An 18,922-nucleotide genomic window follows, 5' to 3' on the forward strand; every position below is an offset into this window, starting at 1 on the left:
TCCGCTGAGCCACGTTACCAGTCCTTCATGGCAGATGTTCTGGTAAACAAGCCGTTCCTAGCACCCTGGCACGTAGCCCTGTAGACCTTCTCCCCGGCTCTGCCCAGCTTTACAGAGCGACCACAGATGGAAACTCAAACCAAAGAAATGTGTCCCTCTGGTTAAAAACACCGGTCATTACAAACAGCCTCCCTCTCATTGGTCGGAACGTGTGACGCGTTTAACGGGGCCCAGAATGGCGGCTGCGTTTGCAATGACACGTGTTTTACCAGAGTTGGCGCGATAGCATCGCTGTTGGGATTTATGATTGATTATTCTTTAAAGGTGGAGCTTTCTTCTCTTGGCTCAGTGTCGGTTCGACTCTGTAACTCGGAGCTCCTGACAAGAATGTAGATCCTGGGTCAAAATGGCTGACTGGCTAGCCTTTTAGATGGCTAGTTCTAATGCTAGCTGGGTAGCTGTCAGATGGCTAGTTCTAATGCTAGCCTGCTAGCTGTTAGATGGCTAGTTCTGTTGCTAGCTGGTTGGCTAGCTGTTACAGGGCAAGTTCTAATGCTAGCTGGCTGGCTAGCTGTCAGAAGGCTAGTTCTAATGCTAGGCTGGCTGGCTGTCAGATGGCTAGCTGTCTGGCTAGCGGTTGGATGGCTAGTTCTGCGGCTGGCCTGCTCTGCGGGCTAGCCCCTGCGGCGGGGTTAGCCCGTGGCGGGGTTAGCCTCCTTCCCTGGCCACGGTTCAGGGTCCATGGGGGGGGGGGGGGGGGGGGGGTTGATATGAAGCGCCGCTCCGTTTTGAGCTCCTTGTATTTCTCTCTCCCCACCAACAGAACAGCTCGTTCCTGTCACATGTGAGTTACCCTCTCTCTCTCCCTCCACCTGCTGCTCCTCCTCCCTGCTTCGGACGCTCCTCCTCCTCCTCCTCCTCCCTACATCACCCCCCCCCCCCCCCCCCTCCGCCCACACAAACACACACAGCCCCCATCATCACCCCCCACCTCCAATCACCCCCCCCCCCCCCCCTGCTCGCCTCCCCCTCCTCTCGCTGGAGTGCTCTGTGGTGGGTCACCTGGTGTCTATAAGGTCAAAGGGCGTCCTGACTTTTCAGCCAATCGGAAGCACGCAGGCAGTCTGTACACGGAGTCCATCAGTGGCAGCTGTGTGTGTTTGTGTGTGTGTGTTTGTGTGCGTTTGTGTTGCTGCTGAAAGACTGCGCCAGACAATAGTAGGATGTGTAGAGGGGGTGGTCACAAGGGAATGTTGATTATGGGAAGTATTTCGGTCAAGAGGAAATGTTGTTACCAATATGCCTGGCGGACTCTTTCAGCGAAATGTACTGCTGTGTTGTGTGCGGGCGGCCATGTTGGATCTGTTGTGTGCATGTTTGATCTGTGGTGTGGTGTGTGTGTGTGTTCAACCATGTTGGATCTGTGTTGTGAGGTGTTGTGTCGGCCTTGTTGGATCTGTTGTGTGCGGTATCCATGTTGGATCTGTGCTGTGTTGTGTCGGCCATGTTGGATCTGTTGTTGTAGCAGTGTCTCTGCTCTCAGACCTCCTGCCTTCCTCAGCATGTTTACACACGTGTGGTCTATCAGGTGGATGGAGGTCTCTGACCAGAGACACTGAAGTACTGTGTGGGACTATTGCTCATGGGGGATGCACCGACACTGGTATTGACAACATATTGATTTGATATCAAGGGCAAATAAAGTGTTTATCTAAAGTTGTCCTCAATCAGAAAAGTAATAATTCTGGTTATATTTTTGTGACCTGGCTACATTTAGGCATTTAGATTCTTATCTGAATCCAAACAATCCGCCATTTCTCGTCACTGACCTCATCGGTCGGGATCTTTTGTCCCGATTCTTTCAGCTGTGATGCAGGCGTGGTTTTTCCATCACAACATGTGTAGAAGCAGGACTCTTGGAGAAGAAGAATGGCGTGTGATAGTGTGATGATTCCCGTTGATCTTCAGTGAATCATTGTTCCATCGGTGCATCCTTTAGAACGAAGCCTTTGAAGGCTGTCAGCCTGGGGCCGCTGCTTCTGCGGAATTATGATAAGCTCCGCGTAAACAGGCCTCATAAACGTCCTCCGTGGCCCTGCCATGGGAATCGTACCGACGCACCACGTCAACAGAGCTGAGCTGATGTCTGTCTGTCTGTATTTGTGAGTCTCTCTCTTTGTCTGTGTTTGAGTCTCTCTCTCTGTCTGTCTGTGAGTCTGTCTGTCCGTCTATATGTATGTCTGTGTGTCTCGCTGTGTCTGTCCGTCTGTCCGTCTGTCTGTCTGTCTGTCTGTCTGTCTCTTAACTGTCCTCCACCCAAGGTGTTGACGGAGCAGCTGTCAGGCGTTACTTAGGCGGTGTACTGACATGTTTTTATTGGCTCCGTCCGACTCATCCTCTGCCAGGAGCGAATCAACGGCACTGTTCTCCCGACCGCTTCCACCTTGCTCATCCGCCTTTTCCTGCTAACGTCCACAAGCTCTCATTCAGTACAGCTGCTCCCAACGCTATCAATCAGATGATGTACAAATACAAACGCTTAAACCAAAGTGTGTGTGTGTGTGTGTGTGTGTGTGTGTGTGTGTGTGTGTGTGTGTGTGTGTGTGTGTGTGTGTGTGTTCCTACGGTGGAGGTGATATCTCTGATAGTCATCTCTTAACTCACAACATGTGTTTTTTTTTTCTACATGTAATCCGATCTGTGCGTGTGTCAGTTGAATGTTGTGTGTCCTTGTGTAATGTCGTGTGTCTGTTTGGGAAATAGGTCTTGTTTGTTTACTGTCTTGTTTGTTTTGTGTTGAATGCTCTTTGTTGGGATCCTAAGTCGTTTCATATGGGAACAATTATTACACGACTCTGTCAACACGGAACACAGTGAACCGACTCTGCAGATAACCAAACGCAGATGTGACCCCTCGCCCTGTAGGGGGAGGAGTCTTTAAGCCCCACCACTCAAGGCCTGACTCTGCCCCCACAGCCTGGCTCCGCCCCCAACGTAGCCCTGACCATGGTGGTGGTGATATCTGCTGGGACAGCGATAAGATGCCTGCCTGTGGCTGTCTGTCGTCGGTTCATGGCGTCTTCATCCGTTATACTCTCTCTCTCCTACTGTTCCTCCCCTGTCCACCAGGGGAGCTGGAGAAGCAGCTGCTGCAGGCCAACCCCATCCTGGAGGCCTTCGGAAACGCCAAGACCGTCAAGAACGACAACTCTTCCCGATTTGTACGACTTCTTTTAATTTGTCTTGAACCCGGTAAAGATAATCCATTTTAAGGATCGTTATTTTTTGCGTCAGTCTTTTGATGGACTATGTTTTTTGTTTTTGTTTTTTCCAGGGCAAGTTCATTAGGATCAACTTTGATGTCAATGGTTACATCGTCGGGGCCAACATTGAAACATGTATCCTTTGTTTATTTATATATATGTCCGGCTGGTCACTCACTCACATCCCCTCAGTACAGCCAGCTTATCGATCAGAAGATCTGTCACAGTTGCCCCACCTTTTGGGTCCCAGATCTTTTATAGGCTGAAGCTCCTTGAGACTTTACTTCATCAGCGTCCCTACAGCCAAACATTCTCCAGGAAGGGAACTCCAGAGCAGAACCACTAAAGATGGTCTCTTTCTTGACTATGTGCTTTGTTTGAAGCTCGGGAGGGAGAGCAGACCATCTAGCGGTCAGTGTGTCCCCCCCTCCCTGGAAAATCCTTGACATAGTTTGAACTCAGATTCTCTCATCAGATTCTCCCTGAAATATCCCATGTCCCATTCAAACCTCCTCACTTATCATCTCAGTTGGTTAGTAGTTTTACTGTGGCTGCAGCTCTTAGTATGAACTATAGCGCATACGTCAGTAGCTCTGTAGGATTATGAGTATGAAGGGATCCCTGTAGGATCCCTACACCCGGGTCAGTGTTGAGATGGTAGTGGGGTGCAGACCTTGACCTCTGACCTCAGACCTGCTGGAGAAGTCCCGTGCCATCCGCCAGGCCAAAGACGAGAGGACCTTCCACGTCTTCTACTACATGCTGACCGGTGCTGGGGACAAGCTGCGCTGTGAGCACACACACACACTCGCTCACTCACTGGGGACATTAATACATTGCAGTTATTATTATATTTCTATTTTATTCTAATTGTTTCATGTCCAGTATTGTAGTTTGTTTATTCATTTGTCTTTATTTAGGTCCCAGCGGTCTTTACTAGTGTTTCTCTTGTACCTTTTTATTTCTATATTGCACTGTTGAAGGAGCCCGAGACTCAAGAATTTCATTGCCAGCGACTGCTTCTTTAATTGTTGTGCATGCGACAATAAAGCACCCTGAACCTTGAATCTTTATAGTTCAACAGAAATGCCGTCTGAAAATCCAGAATGCATGTTGACCTGACCTTCTTGAAGGGGACTTTTGGTTAATGTTGCCCTCTTATCCATCGTCGTTCTCTTGCTCTTAATCTGTACATTTGAAGAGATTTTTTTGGCATGATGGGTTTTGCATTACCGAGGCCTACAATAATACTTACAAATAAAGTTGTCTCTCTCTCTCTCTCTCTCAGCCGAGTTGTGTCTGGAGGGCTACAGCAACTACCGCTTCGTTTCCAACGGCAACCTGACCATCCCGGGCCAGCATGACAAGGACCTCTTCACGGAGACGCTGGAGGCCATGAAGATCATGAGCATCCCCGAGGATGAGCAGATCGGTACGCAGAGCGCTTTGACACCCCCGCAGTACCACCCACCAGACATAGGGGGCAGCACTCTGCTTTATTACCCCACTGTACTGCCCGCCACATTGGGGGGGCAGCAGAGGGCTTTAATACCCCCGCAGTAATGCCCCCCCACACATAGGGGGCAGCAGATGGCTTGGTAACTGGGTTCAACCCAGGGGAAAGGTGGCTGTCACAGCAGAAAGCCCAGTAGTATCAGTTTAAAAAGGCCTGCACAAATATAATTATAGGAATGTAAGGGTGTCTGACTTGAAGCTTTAAATGAAACGGGTCTGAAATATTGTCATGGTCAGAGTTGCCCGGCGTGGCCCGGTTGTTACTGTGGTGACGTGGTTCTTGACCCCTGTTGTGTTGCTCTGCAGGCATGCTGAAGGTGGTGTCCTCCGTCCTCCAGCTGGGGAACATGAGCTTCAAGAAGGAGCGCCACACCGACCAGGCCTCCATGCCCGACAACACCGGTAAAAACACCTCAAACACCGGACCTTATGCAGAGGAGTGTGGCACCGGGTCCCCATGCAAGGCCACAACGGACCTAGTGCCGCAGAACAGCTGAAGTACCGGAGTAGAGAGTCGCTTAGCATCAAGTATCCGTGCCTTACCCACACAGGCACAACTGGCACAAAACCTGTAGCATAGCGTCTCCATGCCATACCACGGGTACCACTGCATTTACATTCAGGGGCATTAAGCTGAGTTGTATTCAAAGCGACGGTTCACTCACACAATCACACACCGACGGCGGGGTCAACCATGCAGGGCGACCCGCTCTACCTCCTTCGCTCCCCCTCCCCCTCTCTCCCCCCCTCCATGGTACGCTAACACCCTCCCCCTCTCTCCCCCCCCCTCCATGGTACGCCAACAGCCTCCCCGTCTCCCCCCCCCTCCATGGTACGCTAACACTCTCCCCCTCTCTCCCTCTATCTCCCCCTCTCTCCCCCACAGCGGCCCAGAAGGTGTGCCACCTGATGGGGATGAACGTGACGGACTTCACCCGGGCCATCCTGTCTCCGCGCATCAAGGTGGGCCGGGACTACGTGCAGAAGGCCCAGACCCAGGAGCAGGCGGAGTTCGCCGTGGAGGCGCTGGCCAAGGCCACCTATGAGAGGATGTTCCGCTGGCTGGTGATGAGGCTCAACAAGGCTCTGGACAAGACCAAGAGGCAGGGCGCCTCCTTCATCGGCATCCTGGACATCGCCGGCTTCGAGATCTTTGAGGTGAGGCGCCAGTGGGGTGTGACCGGTTCCCGGCAGCGAGCACGTCCATGCAACACAGATTGCGAGGATGAGATGCTATTGAGTGCCAGGAGATACAACATACAATAAGTGCGTAAGGAAGACCGGTTCTCACCGGTTCTCATGAAACGAGCACAGACGTGCTCGTTTCATGAGAACCGGTGAGAACTGGTGAGAAACGCACTGTTTTATCGAATCAATAAAACTGCCTGTTTTATTGATTGCCGCGACTGTGTGAAGACCCGTCCTGCGAGCCAGAGGCACGCCGGTCTGGTGGACGGGTCCACGGGTGAAACTCTACTGGTGCTAGTTCCCATGATGCATTGCTTTCCTCCCCGGTCCTTGCCACCAGTCAAACCCTTAAAAACATCCCGCTAGATAACGTGATAACGTTTTTATTTATTTGATCTTGATTCCGTAATTTGGTTATTCCAAGTTGTTTTTTTAACCTAAATTGAATCATTCTTTAGTTTACTGCCTTCATTTACCAACCTTTTATTTAATGGCTGCTTTCTTGAGATTTTTTTATTCAGTTTATCTTGAAGTGTCCCTGAAAGATCTGGGAAATATGTTACGGTTCGCAATGCTAACCAGAGAGGTTCACATCACTGAATATCTTCTTCTTCTCTCTCTCTCTCTCTCCAGCTGAACTCGTTTGAGCAGATGTGCATCAACTACACCAACGAGAAGCTGCAGCAGCTGTTCAACCACACCATGTTCATCCTGGAGCAGGAGGAGTACCAGCGGGAGGGCATCGAGTGGAGCTTCATCGACTTCGGCCTGGACCTGCAGCCCTGCATCGACCTCATCGAGAAGCCTGTGAGTCCAACACTGACACCTGTCAATCAGAACGGAGATGTACTGGTATTCCCACAGAAACACCCATAAATCATACCGGAGCAGTACTGGTTCTCCAGTACTTTGTCTTTGTGCCGTGACTCAATCTTGTCCCACTCTATCTTCTTCCCACACTTTGTTTAAATCCGACCAACATCTGTCCTTAATACCGACGTCCCAGTGGGCCGCTGGGTTTTGAACCAAAAGCATCTTCTTCATAACCTCTTCAAGGCTTTATGTTTCCACAATATTCTCAGTTTGAGGACTGGTTCTCACCGGGGGAGCCCTCATTATCTTGTGGTTCCATGGCGGTCGATCTGAAGCCCCCCTGGTCCGGTGAGCTGGGTCGGTGTCTGTGGTTCTCTCTCATCGTGGTTCTCCCCCCCCCCCCCCCCCAGGCCAACCCCCCGGGAATCCTGGCCCTGCTGGACGAGGAGTGCTGGTTCCCCAAGGCCACGGACAAGAGCTTTGTGGAGAAGGTTCTGCAGGAGCAGGGGGGGCACTCCAAGTTCCACCGGCCAAAGAAGCTGAAGGACGAGGCCGACTTCTGCATCATGCACTACGCCGGCAAGGTCAGTCTGCCCCCTTCTCTCTCCCTCATCCCTTCTCCCTCACCCCTTCTCCCTCCCTCACCCCTTTATCCTCCTTCCCTCACCTCTTCATCCTCCCTCCCTCACCTCTTCATCCTCCCTCCCTCACCCCTTCATCCTCCCTCCCTCACCCCTTCATCCTCCCTCCCTCACCCCTTCATCCTCCCTCCCTCACCCCTTTTCCCTCCCTCCCTCCCTCACCCATTTTCCCTCCCTCCCTCCCTCACCCCTTCTCCCTCACCCCTTCTCCCTCACCCCTTCTCCCTCACCCCTTCTCCCTCCCTCCCTCACGCCTTCATCCTCCCTCCCTCACCCCTTTTCCCTCCCTCCCTCACCCCTTCTCCCTCCCTCCCTCCCTCCCTCCCTCCCCCCTTCCTCCTCCCTCCCTCAACCCTTTTCCCTCCCTCCCCCACCCCTTCTTTCACCCTCCCTCACCCCAGCCCAGACTCCCTCACACCCCTTCTCCCTCCCTCACCCCTTCTCCTGATGTCTGACCTGACCCCCCCTCCCAGGTTGACTACAAGGCTGACGAGTGGCTGATGAAGAACATGGACCCGCTCAACGACAACGTGGCCTCACTGCTCAACCAGTCCACCGACAAGTTCGTCTCCGAGCTCTGGAAGGATGGTAGGTTCACCTGACCCTCGGGTCCAGACCGCCCCAGGCCCCCCCTTGGGGCTCACCTGAACCGCCCTGGGGGTCACCTGACCCCATGAACAATACAAAAACATGAACAATTCATGGATGAACACATGAATACGTGTATAGTTGCACAACAAGTTAACATGAATACATGAAACCACGAGACCTTCATGTTACCTTCTGTTGATCTCTTCACTCTTCCACCTTACCTTTGTCTCTTAACCTTTGACCTCCCTGATCTCCACCTCCATCCTCATCCTCCTCTGTTGCCCCGTTCTGTTACCCCCCCCCCCCCCTCCATGGGGCCCCTGGGCCCCCAGGGATTCTGAGTTGTCAGAGAGCCTATTTCTACAACCGCTTTCCTATTCTGCACCTCGACTCAGGTGACCCGGTTTACTTTGATTTGTTCACCCTCATCTGTGCCTGTTGACCCTCGAGCCAATCGTCATCAGCCATCCCCCCCTCTCCCTCATCATCAAACCCCCCTCTCCCTCATCATCAATCCTCCCTCTCCCTCATCATCAATCCCCCCTCTCCCTCATCATCAATCCCTAATCAACAATCCCCCATCTTCTTAATGCTCTAGCCCCCCTCATCCTCTATCCCCCATCTTCCTCATCCTCTATCCCCCATCTTCCTCATCCTCAGTCTCACATCTTCCGGTCTTCCCGCACTAAAACTCTTCCACGTTGTTTGTGTATCCATGTTCTTTGCCCCTTATGTTTTCAGTGAATTCTGGTCTCTTTCCCCGCTCCCCTCATTAATCCCTGGTATTTCCTCCTCATGATTCAGTGAATCCTGTCCCTCTGGTCTCTCTCCCTCTCTCCTATTTAATCCCTGGTATCTCCTCATGTTTTCAGTGAATCCTGTCCCTCTGGTCTCCACCCCCTCTCTCCTCATTAATCCCTGGTCTCTCCTTCTCTCCTGTGTAATAGTGTTTTTGGGGCCTCCTGGTGTTGGTCATGGGTACTACAACAATGGGTATATCCAACTGCATGGGTTTGATTGTGCGATCACCAAATAGATCTATGATTTTGTCACGCTTTTTATTGGACGTGTGTGATTTAAACATAAGGACCCTCCACACGGGAGGGGTTTGCAGTGATGTGCACACCAGTGTTTCACGTGACTGCATTGAAGTGGTTGGATGGTTCCTCAGCATGGTGTGACCTGCTCTCTGGCGCCCCCTGGCCTCACTGTGTGTGTGGTGTTTCCTCACGTTTGTTTAAAAGGATCTTGTCCTCAGCATGTTTGACAGGAAGACACCCTTGTTCAGTAGTTTGAGGAGTGTTCTGGTTGACATGAGTTGATGTTAGACTATTATTATTGTCAAGGTTTACGGGACGTTTTATGGGCCGAAAAACTCTTGATACTTAACAGCGTTGAGTATCGAATTCACTTTCAATACTTTATGATTGAAAATGGATTAATACCAATTAAATTAAGTAGGCTTTCAAAGTGAGATGAATAAACAGGAATATTTAATACAAGATGACACCTGAATACATGTATAGTTGCGCAACAAGTTAACATGAATACAAGAAACCACGAGATCTTCATGTTAACTCTCCCCCCCCCCTCCCCCCCCCCCCCCCCCCCCCTCAGTGGACCGCATCGTGGGCCTGGACAAGGTGGCTGGGATGTCTGAGATGCCGGGGGCCTTTAAGACGCGTAAGGGCATGTTCCGCACGGTGGGGCAGCTCTACAAGGAGCAGCTGTCCAAGCTCATGGCCACGCTCAGGAACACCAACCCCAACTTCGTCCGCTGCATCATCCCCAACCACGAGAAGAAGGTGCGGGGTCCATTCCCTCCCACCTGGGGTCTGCCCTGACCGGGGTTCTGAACGTCTCGTTGAGAGCCTCACTGTTTGTTCTGTTCTTGTTGTGAATATGGTGGTTCTAGCCTGGTAGCATACGACACTAACTTTGGCTGGCATGCCAGGTAGCCTGAGTCTAATGCTAACCTGGCATATCTATTGGTTTTGATCTGCCGAATTTTCCGCACTATAAGGCGCACCGGAGTATAAACCGCAGCAGCTAAATTGAATGATGTGTACATATATAAGCCGCACTGGAGCCCTATTTACTATTACCATGACAGTAGATTGGATTTAGTCTGTTACCATGGCAGTATATTGGATTTAGTGTGTTACCATGGCCGTAGATCTGGTTCAGGTTGGCTCAGACCCGTCCGCTCCAGGTCTGACCCCTGGTGCGTTCCCTTCTGCAGGCGGGTAAGCTGGACCCCCACCTGGTGCTGGACCAGCTCCGCTGTAACGGGGTCCTGGAGGGGATCAGGATCTGCCGCCAGGGCTTCCCCAACCGCATCGTGTTCCAGGAGTTCAGGCAGAGGTGACGCACCGGACACGCATGAAACAAACACAACATTCACTGGACAAAGACTGCACAAAAACGCATGAACGCACACACTCTGTGACCTCAACTGATGAGGGGGGTGGGTGTGTGTGTGTGTGTGTGTGTGTGTGTGTGTGTGTGTGTGTGTGTGTGTGTGTGTGTGTGTGTGTGTGTGTGTGTGTGTGTGTGTGTGTGTGTGTGTGTGTGTGTGTGTGTGTGTCACACCTTGTGTGTATTAACTCCCTGTTTGTGACTCCAGGTACGAGATCCTAACTCCCAACGCCATCCCCAAGGGCTTCATGGACGGGAAACAGGCCTGCGTGCTCATGGTACGAACACCTAGCGACCACCTCTCAAAGAACCGGATTCACCATAGCAATTGATGTTATCTTCTAAGCGCACCAACCATCTTAAAGGGATACGGCGAGGTGTCGTACCCAGGTTCAGACCAGCGGTTTGACTCCAGATCCTTCGTTGTGTGTCCAGCCGGAGAGTTTGCTGGGTGTCAACGTTGACACCAGATTGTAGTTGTTCTACAAACAGCCAGCAAACTCCCCTTCTGGATGCACTGTGATTGGTCTAGACACGACTCGTCTGAGTGTGGTTCACTCAGAGTATCCCTTTAATGTCAATGCAACACTTAACTTACAACAATTAAATCACAACAATGATCCAATTAGGCAAATGTTAACGTATATTTAATGTTCTAACTGCATCAAGCTTATCGTATAGTTGAACTCAAGTTTTATTTAACTTGAACCTCTAGTTAAATATTTAATTGTATTGATTGAATTTACCAACTTTAACATTGATGCAATAAGCTCTAAACCAGGGGTCACCAACCTTTTTGAACCTGAGAGCTACTTCATGGGCACTGATTCATACGAAGGGCACCCAGTTCTATACACTCTTCTGAAATAACAAATTGGCTCAGTTTGCCTTTAGTTATACATTACTATTAATGATACTCATCTATGTGAAGACATGTTAATTAATTAAGTTATGTTAATGATTTCTCACAATAATTCAACAATATCAACATTGACTTCAAAAAGGTGGGATAGAGTTGTTCAAGAATGAGTAGTGCTATTTTTAGACCAGGCCTGCGGGCGCCTAATGTGGTCCTTGCGGGCGCCATGGTGCCCGCGGGCACTGTGTTGGTGACCCCTGCTCTAAACTAATTGATGTTATATCTAGATGGTTATTTCAATACGAAATCGAGTAATGGTGGTCCCAGAACCATCTCATTATAAAGCTGTTGATCTCTCCTCCCTGGTCAGATCAAAAGCCTGGAGCTGGACCCCAACCTGTACCGGATCGGGCAGAGCAAGGTGTTCTTCCGGGCCGGAGTCCTGGCCCACCTGGAGGAGGAGCGCGACATGAAGATCACCGAGGTCATCATCAGCTTCCAGGCCTGGTGCCGTGGTTACGTGGCCCGCAAGTAAGACACCCCGACCCAGACTTAATTTCCCAAGGTGCACCAGAAGGGGTGGAGCTTGGCTAACCCCGTCCCCCTCCCCCCCTCAGGGCCTTCGCCAAGCGGCAGCAGCAGCTGACGGCCATGAAGGTGATCCAGAGGAACTGCGCAGCCTACCTGAAGCTCCGCAACTGGCAGTGGTGGAGGCTGTTCACCAAGGTAACCACGGCAACCACGGCCTGGGGGTCAGGGATTGCGACCCCAGTGCCATACCTGCGGGGTCGACTGTTCAGTAATTCAGTTGTGTCGACATGTCCTACAAATGACTGCAATAAAACATGAATGTCTATGTGAATATTTATAGATCTTTGTGTTTCCTAATATGATCCATGGAGTCTCAGTGTCATGCTGAGCTTCTTGTTTATGGTTAATTTTATTTATTTATTAATTCTCTCCTCCCCTCTCTCCCCCCCTCCCTCCCCCCTCTCCCTGTCCTTCCCTCTCCTCCCCCCTCCCTCTCCTCCCCTCCCTCTCTCCTCTCCCCTCCCTCCCCCCCCTCCCCCCCAGGTGAAGCCTCTGCTGCAGGTCTCCAGGCAGGAGGAGGAGATGTTGGCCAAGGACGAGGAGCTCAACAAGGTGAAGGAGCAGCAGACGTATGCCGAGCAGCAGCTCACTGAGATGGAGTCCAAGCAGCAGCAGGTGAGAGCAGCGCATCCACCAGTGGCCACTAGAGGGCCGCACTTCCACCGCAGGCCACTAGAGGGCCGCACTTCCACCGCAGGCCACTAGAGGGCCGCACTTCCACCGCAGGCCACTACGGGTAGCACATCCAGCAGCGGCCACTAGAGCGCCGCAGACGGTCCACTTGCCATCCTCCAGGGTTCATCTGAACGACCCTGCTAGGGTTGAGGACAAATGAAACGACGAGAAATGTTTAGATGAATGTATGACCATGTATAGCCTCATCAGATTTATACTGGGAGACTAAAATTGTCCATCTGTCTGATCCATTATCAAGTGGCTTCAGACGGACGGCTCAATAGAATGATAAAGTGAAGTAAGCAGGGTTTAAAGTCCTCCTCTCTACATTCCCTCCTTCTCCTCTCCCCTCCTCCTCCTCCTCCAGCTGGGGGCGGAGAAGCTGGCCCTGCAGGAGCAGCTCCAGGCGGAGACGGAGCTGTGTGCCGAGGCGGAGGAGATGAGGTCCCGCCTTGCCGTCCGCAAGCAGGAGCTGGAGGAGGTCCTCCACGAGCTGGAGGGCCGCATGGAGGAGGAGGAGGAGCGCACCACGCAGCTGCAGACCGAGAGGAAGAAGATGCAGCTCAACATCGGGGTGAGTGGGAGGGGGAGGGGAGGGAGGAGGGAGACGATGCAGCCCAACATCGGGGTTAGTGGAGGGAGGGAGGGAGGGTAGGGGGGAGGGAGAGAGGGGAGGAGCTCAACATCGGGGTGAGGGGGGACAGGAGGGAGTGAGGGGGGGCAGGAGGGAGTGAGGGGGGGCAGGAGGGTGTGAGGAGGGTTTGAGGGGACAGGAGGGTGAGAGGGGACAAGAGGGTGTGAGGGGGTGCAGGAGGGTGTATAAGAGCACAGGCCGGTGTTAACCTGCCCCGTCTCTCCTCTCAGGACCTGGAGCAGCAGCTGGATGAGGAGGAGGCCGCCCGGCAGAGGCTTCAGCTGGAGAAGGTCACCCTGGAGGCCAAGATGAAGAAGGTGGAGGAGGACGTGATGGTGCTGGACGACCAGAACAACAAGCTCAACAAGGTCCGTGCATCAACACCCGTCACTCACCCGTCACTCACCCGTCACTCACCCGTCACTCACCCATCACTCATGATACGAGTACAGCTTTGTTCTGGTGATCAAGATGTCCAGCAGGACTTAAATTTGGAAGATCTGCTGCTTACCCTAACCCCTTGTTTTACATAAACTCATCATTTAAATCCAGCCCTAGCCACACCTTTTCTTAAGGACTCAGTCTAATAGGGTAATCTGGACCTAGTTAAGTAGATGGATGTATGCCTAGGGTATCATCACACACAGCTCTTATGGATGTATACAACGTTTGTCTGTTTCGTTGTGCAGGAGAAGAAGCTGTTTGAGGAGAGGATCTCCGAGTTCACCTCCAACCTGGCGGAGGAGGAGGAGAAGTCCAAGAGTCTGCAGAAGCTGAAGACCAAGCATGAGGCCATGATCACAGACCTGGAGGGTAAGCTGGTGCTCTGGCGAAGCCCCCCCCCAGACAACATATGACATACCGCGCTTATAAGTCTAGATTTGTGGAACAGAAGACAGAAAACGTACAGAATTCTAAAATCTTGTACTGCTCCAAGAAGACTATTGATTGTGGACCCATCTACGTGATCATGTTATGATACCTAGCTAGGTCGAGGTTTGGGTTTCAGACCAGAGGTTTCTAGACCCCAGCCTTCTGTGTTCTGGGTTCCTCCGACCACTCAATAACCCCCCCCCCCCCCCCCCCCCCCAGACCGCCTGCGTCGCGAGGAGAAGCAGCGGCAGGAGCTGGAGAAGAACCGGCGCAAGCAGGACGGAGACTCTGCGGAGCTCCACGACCAGATCGCCGAGCTGCAGGCCCAGATCGCCGAGCTCCGCCTCCAGCTGGCCAAGAAGGAGGAGGAGCTGCAGGCCGCCCTCGCAAGGTAGGCTGGGGTCTTCGAAGGGAATAGACACTACACCTCCCTCGATTTTGAGTTCTCTCGTACAGAAAACTCAGACCAGGTAGAGTCCATGTAGGGACTGGTCTGAGACCAGGTAGAGTCCATGTAGGGACTGGTCTGAGACCAGGTAGAGTCCATTTAGGGACTGGTCTGAGACCAGGTAGAGTCCATTTAGGGACTGGTCTGAGACCAGGTAGAGTCCATGTAGGGACTGGTCTGAGACCAGGTAGAGTCCATTTAGGGACTGGTCTGAGACCAGGTAGAGCCCTGTACCTAAGAGAGGTGTAGAGTTAAACAGGACAACTCAGCCCTGCTCCATGACCTCAACATCCCCCCCCCCCCCCAGGATGGAGGAGGAGGCGGCCCTGAAGAACCTGGCCCAGAAGAAGATCCGCGAGATGGAGGCGCAGCTGTCTGAGCTTCAGGAGGACCTGGACCTGGAGCGGCAGGCCCGGGCCAAGGCGGAGAAGCACCGCCGCGACCTCGGGGAAGAGCTGGAGGCGCTGAAGACGGAGCTGGAGGACACGCTGGACTCCACCGCCACCCAGCTGGAGCTCAGGTAGCCCGCCGCGGAACGCACCCGACGCTCTGAGACTAGAACCAAGCACACCCGACGCTCCGAGACTAGAACCAAACACAGCTGATGCTCTGAGACTAGAACCAAACACACCCTCCCACCACAGACTAGAAACAAGTGCCCACATGGGTCTGTTCTGCCTCCAGTTGGTCCCAGTCATAGTCAAATTATAAAACTTCTATAACCGTAGATTTTTTTCCATTCAGAGCTTTATTTTATCATTACGCGTATTATTTAGTAAGCGTCTCCTAGTAGCTCCTCTTAACACGTCTCCGTGTCTGTCTCCAGGAGCAAGCGTGAGACGGAGGTGACCCACCTGAAGAAGGCCCTGGAGGAGGATGCCAAGGTCCACGAGATGCAGGTGGCGGAGATGAGGCAGAAGCACGGGCAGGCCTTTGACGAGCTCAACGAGCAGCTGGAGCAGGCCAAGAGGGTGAGGATCACGGCCAAGTTCGGAGAGAAGGCTTGGGCTGGATTTGTTTATCAAGTAGAGCAGGTTGGCTGGTAACCGGAAGGTTGCTAGTTCAATCCCCGGCTCCTCCTAGCTGTGTCGAGGTGTCCTTGATTAAGACATTCAACCCTAACGGCTCCCGGCGAGATGGCTGTCGCCTTGCATGGCTGACACTGCCGTCGGTGTGAATGTGTACGTGAATGGGTGCTTTGAGTGGCCAGTGGTCAGAAAAGCGCTAGATAAATCATTTTAAAGCAAACCAAAGTGCAGTCAGGTCCAGATTCTGACTGTTTCTCTTCCTCCTCCTCCTCCTGCAGAACAAGGTGTCCGTGGACAAGACCAAGCAGGCTCTGGAGTCGGAGCGCAACGAGCTGGCCATCGAGCTGCAGACGCTGATGCAGGGCAAGGGCGAATCAGAGCACCGCCGGAAGAAGGCGGAGGGCCAGGTCCAGGAGCTGCAGGTCAAGCATGGCGAGAGCGAGCGCCAGCGGCAGGAGCTGGCCGAGAGGGTCACCAAGCTGCAGGTGAGACGCCGTGCCTCCCAGGGGGTGGGGGGGGGGGGGGGTCACAGGGTACCTCACGCTACGATAACCGATACATGGCCCGTGATACCGATAATCGCCATACGGCGATTCTGCCATGATCAATATATTGTTTGAAAATCCTAAAATGATAAATCACGATATGTCTAACGACGAATACAGAATAACTGTGAAAAGGTTAAGTGCTGGATTGCGGTCTTGATCCTTACCCCTGATGCTGTGTGAACCTCCGCTCAACACTCTGCTCCCCGTGTTCCTCGCAGGCGGAGCTGGACAACGTGAGCGGGTTGCTGAGCGAGGTGGAGGGCAAGTCCATCAAAGCCACCAAGGACTGCTCCAGCGTGGAGTCGCAGCTCCAGGACGTCCAGGTATGACCAGCTGAGCCGCTCAGACCTCCTCAGGGTCTGGACACTAGATTGGCAGCGGATTGTTTTTTTTCAATAGAACTGTCTGTTGTATGGATGACTCATCTGCTGTCATTGTTTTGCTTCTTTCTCATACTTTTTTCGCCACACTCTTTCTTATCTGTCTCTCTCTCTCTCTCTGACCCTCCTGCCATGGCCTCTCCTCTCTCCTCGCTCTCCCTCCTCTCTCCTTCCCTCTTCCCTTTTACTCGCTCTTGCTCTCGCTCTCGCTCTTGCTCTCGCTCTTGCTCTCGCTCTCTTCTCTCTCCTCGCTCTCTCTCTCCTCGCTCTCCATCCTCTCTCCTCGCTCTCCCTCCTCTCTCTTCGCTCTCTCTCCTCGCTCTTCCTCCTCTCTCCCTCCCTCCTCCCCCTCTCCAGGAGCTGATGGCGGAGGAGACGCGCCAGAAGCTCACCCTGAACACCAAGCTGCGGCAGCTGGAGGACGAGCAGAACGGGCTGCGGGAGCAGCTTGAGGAGGAGGAGGAGTCCAAGAAGAACGTGGAGAAGCAGCTCCTCATGGTGCAGGCGCAGGTAAGCTCACCTGGCCCAGGCCACGCCCCCCCAGACCAGGCCACGCCCCCTCTGCCCTGGCCCCCTGATCAGAGTTCTGAGGGCTTGGGAATTGTTTCTAAAGGAACTACCTTTAGACAATGACAATAATCATTTGTTAAATAGTAAATAAAATAGTTTAATAATAATAATAAAGTAAAATGGTAATTCAAATAATAAAGCTCTTTGTGGTTGTAAAGGACTTTGTGTTGCTGTTTAGGCATCAAAATCGCTTTTTACATAAAGCTTTGATTTGATGCCTGAGCTCTGAGTGACATGCGCTGTTGTCCAATAGCTGATGGACATGAAGAAGAAGGTGGAGCTGGAGGCGGGCTCACTGGAGAACGCAGAGGAGGGCAGGAAGCGGCTGCAGCGGGACCTGGAGGGCGTGAGCCAGCGCATGGAGGAGAAGTGCGCCGCCTTCGAGAAGCTGGACAAGACCAAGACGCGGCTGCAGCAGGAGCTGGACGACCTGCTGGTCGACCAGGACCACCTCCGGCAGATCGTCTCCAACCTGGAGAAGAAGCAGAAGAAGTTTGATCAGGTGAGTGGAGACCGAGACCCCATGAAACATGATGACGGCCTCGGCTGTGACCTAGCTTCGTCACGCCCGTTTATGCTGGCCCGGAAAAAGGGAGCGAAGCATTTAAAAAATGCATTGCTTCGTCTTATTTTAAATAAGACCCAACGTTTCTGAAAGACGCTAGACATGGGAAAGACAAACCGTCCCAGCCAGGCCCAGTGGCTCTATAACCAGTGCCTCTAACCAGTGACCCCTGACCCCTCCAGATGCTGGCGGAGGAGAAGACCATCTCTGCGCGCTACGCGGAGGAGCGGGACCGCGCGGAGGCGGAGGCCCGGGAGAAGGAGACGCGGGCGCTGGCCCTGACCCGCGAGCTGGAGGCCCTGATGGACAACAAGGACGAGCTGGACCGCAACAACAAGCTGCTGCGCGCCGAGATGGAGGACCTGGTCTCCTCCAAGGACGACGTCGGCAAGAGTGTACGTCCACCCGCCGTCCACCTCTGACTGTACCGTGTTATAGTTACAGATTTTCCGAAACCTTTTTTTCCTTCCCGATACCGATTTGTGAACTTCAGTGTCGGCCGATACCGAGAATATACCAATAGAGCCTCTATCGGTGTTACTACTATTAGCACTTGTTCTTATTGGATGGTTCTCTTACGATGACGGCAATTGATAGTCGCTTCACTTACTGTCGACAAACTTTTCTTTCAGAACTAGATCATTTACATTTATAATTATAATAATGCTTCACCACACAAACTGTAACTGGTCTTCTCCTCTAAATGTGTTAACCGTATATTTGGACCGTCAAAACGTCTAGCGTCTTTCTACCTCTGGTCTCCTGCATTCCAGCCTTGCGTTTCCTCGTTGGTCCTCCCATGCTTGACCCCAGTCTGCCCCCTCTCTCCCCTCCAGGTCCACGAGCTGGAGAAGTCGAAGCGTGGCCAGGACCAGCAGCTGGAGGAGATGCGCGTGCAGCTGGAGGAGCTGGAGGACGAGCTGCAGGCCACGGAGGACGCCAAGCTGCGTCTGGAGGTCAACATGCAGGCCATGAAGGCGCAGTACGACCGCGACCTGGCCGGCCGCGACGAGATGGGAGAGGAGAAGAAGAGAGCGCTGGTCAAACAGGTGAGGCTGCTGACAGACACCTCCTCCTACTCCTGCTTTGTTGCTCAATCTCCTCCCTTCAGATGTACTCCACCTCCTCCTCTTCCCCACTTTCTCCTCCTCCTCTTCCTCAGCCCTCTCCCTTCCTTCGTCACCAGACACCTTTTTCCAATCCCTTCCCCTCTGTATTCTGATTGGGCGGAGGCCAGCCTCCCATCTGTCTCTGGCTCCAGACGCTCCTGTGTGGTCCCGCTCCAGGGAATGTTGGGATCACTGGATGGAAAAAGAATCAAA

The 18,922-nt window shown here is 52.7% G+C and overlaps 1 protein-coding gene across 2 annotated transcripts in view; it reads left to right on the top strand.

Moving 5' to 3' along the window:
• The window catches only part of LOC132451652 (myosin-9-like), a 42,893-nt gene that overhangs the window by 17,625 nt on the left and 6,346 nt on the right, over window positions 1–18,922 (top strand). Inside the window, exons 6-33 of one of the 2 annotated variants that reach the window (XM_060044249.1) lie at window positions 587–624; window positions 3,130–3,221; window positions 3,335–3,398; window positions 3,955–4,053; window positions 4,552–4,695; window positions 5,085–5,180; window positions 5,665–5,936; window positions 6,600–6,773; window positions 7,190–7,363; window positions 7,894–8,008; window positions 9,629–9,816; window positions 10,254–10,375; window positions 10,638–10,707; window positions 11,659–11,819; window positions 11,906–12,014; window positions 12,363–12,494; window positions 12,922–13,128; window positions 13,419–13,556; window positions 13,878–14,001; window positions 14,281–14,452; window positions 14,817–15,029; window positions 15,336–15,480; window positions 15,816–16,022; window positions 16,304–16,408; window positions 16,823–16,975; window positions 17,289–17,537; window positions 17,783–17,995; window positions 18,437–18,649. In XM_060044249.1, coding sequence (XP_059900232.1) covers window positions 587–624; window positions 3,130–3,221; window positions 3,335–3,398; window positions 3,955–4,053; window positions 4,552–4,695; window positions 5,085–5,180; window positions 5,665–5,936; window positions 6,600–6,773; window positions 7,190–7,363; window positions 7,894–8,008; window positions 9,629–9,816; window positions 10,254–10,375; window positions 10,638–10,707; window positions 11,659–11,819; window positions 11,906–12,014; window positions 12,363–12,494; window positions 12,922–13,128; window positions 13,419–13,556; window positions 13,878–14,001; window positions 14,281–14,452; window positions 14,817–15,029; window positions 15,336–15,480; window positions 15,816–16,022; window positions 16,304–16,408; window positions 16,823–16,975; window positions 17,289–17,537; window positions 17,783–17,995; window positions 18,437–18,649 — 4,189 coding nt within the window. Of the gene's footprint in view, window positions 1–586; window positions 625–813; window positions 845–3,128; window positions 3,222–3,334; window positions 3,399–3,954; window positions 4,054–4,551; window positions 4,696–5,084; window positions 5,181–5,664; window positions 5,937–6,599; window positions 6,774–7,189; window positions 7,364–7,893; window positions 8,009–9,628; window positions 9,817–10,253; window positions 10,376–10,637; window positions 10,708–11,658; window positions 11,820–11,905; window positions 12,015–12,362; window positions 12,495–12,921; window positions 13,129–13,418; window positions 13,557–13,877; window positions 14,002–14,280; window positions 14,453–14,816; window positions 15,030–15,335; window positions 15,481–15,815; window positions 16,023–16,303; window positions 16,409–16,822; window positions 16,976–17,288; window positions 17,538–17,782; window positions 17,996–18,436; window positions 18,650–18,922 lie in introns of those variants that run through there. The other variant, XM_060044239.1, reaches the window with a different exon arrangement.

The sequence above is a fragment of the Gadus macrocephalus genome, chromosome 2 (assembly GCF_031168955.1).
Source record: "Gadus macrocephalus chromosome 2, ASM3116895v1".
NCBI classification, from domain to species: domain Eukaryota; kingdom Metazoa; phylum Chordata; class Actinopteri; order Gadiformes; family Gadidae; genus Gadus; species Gadus macrocephalus.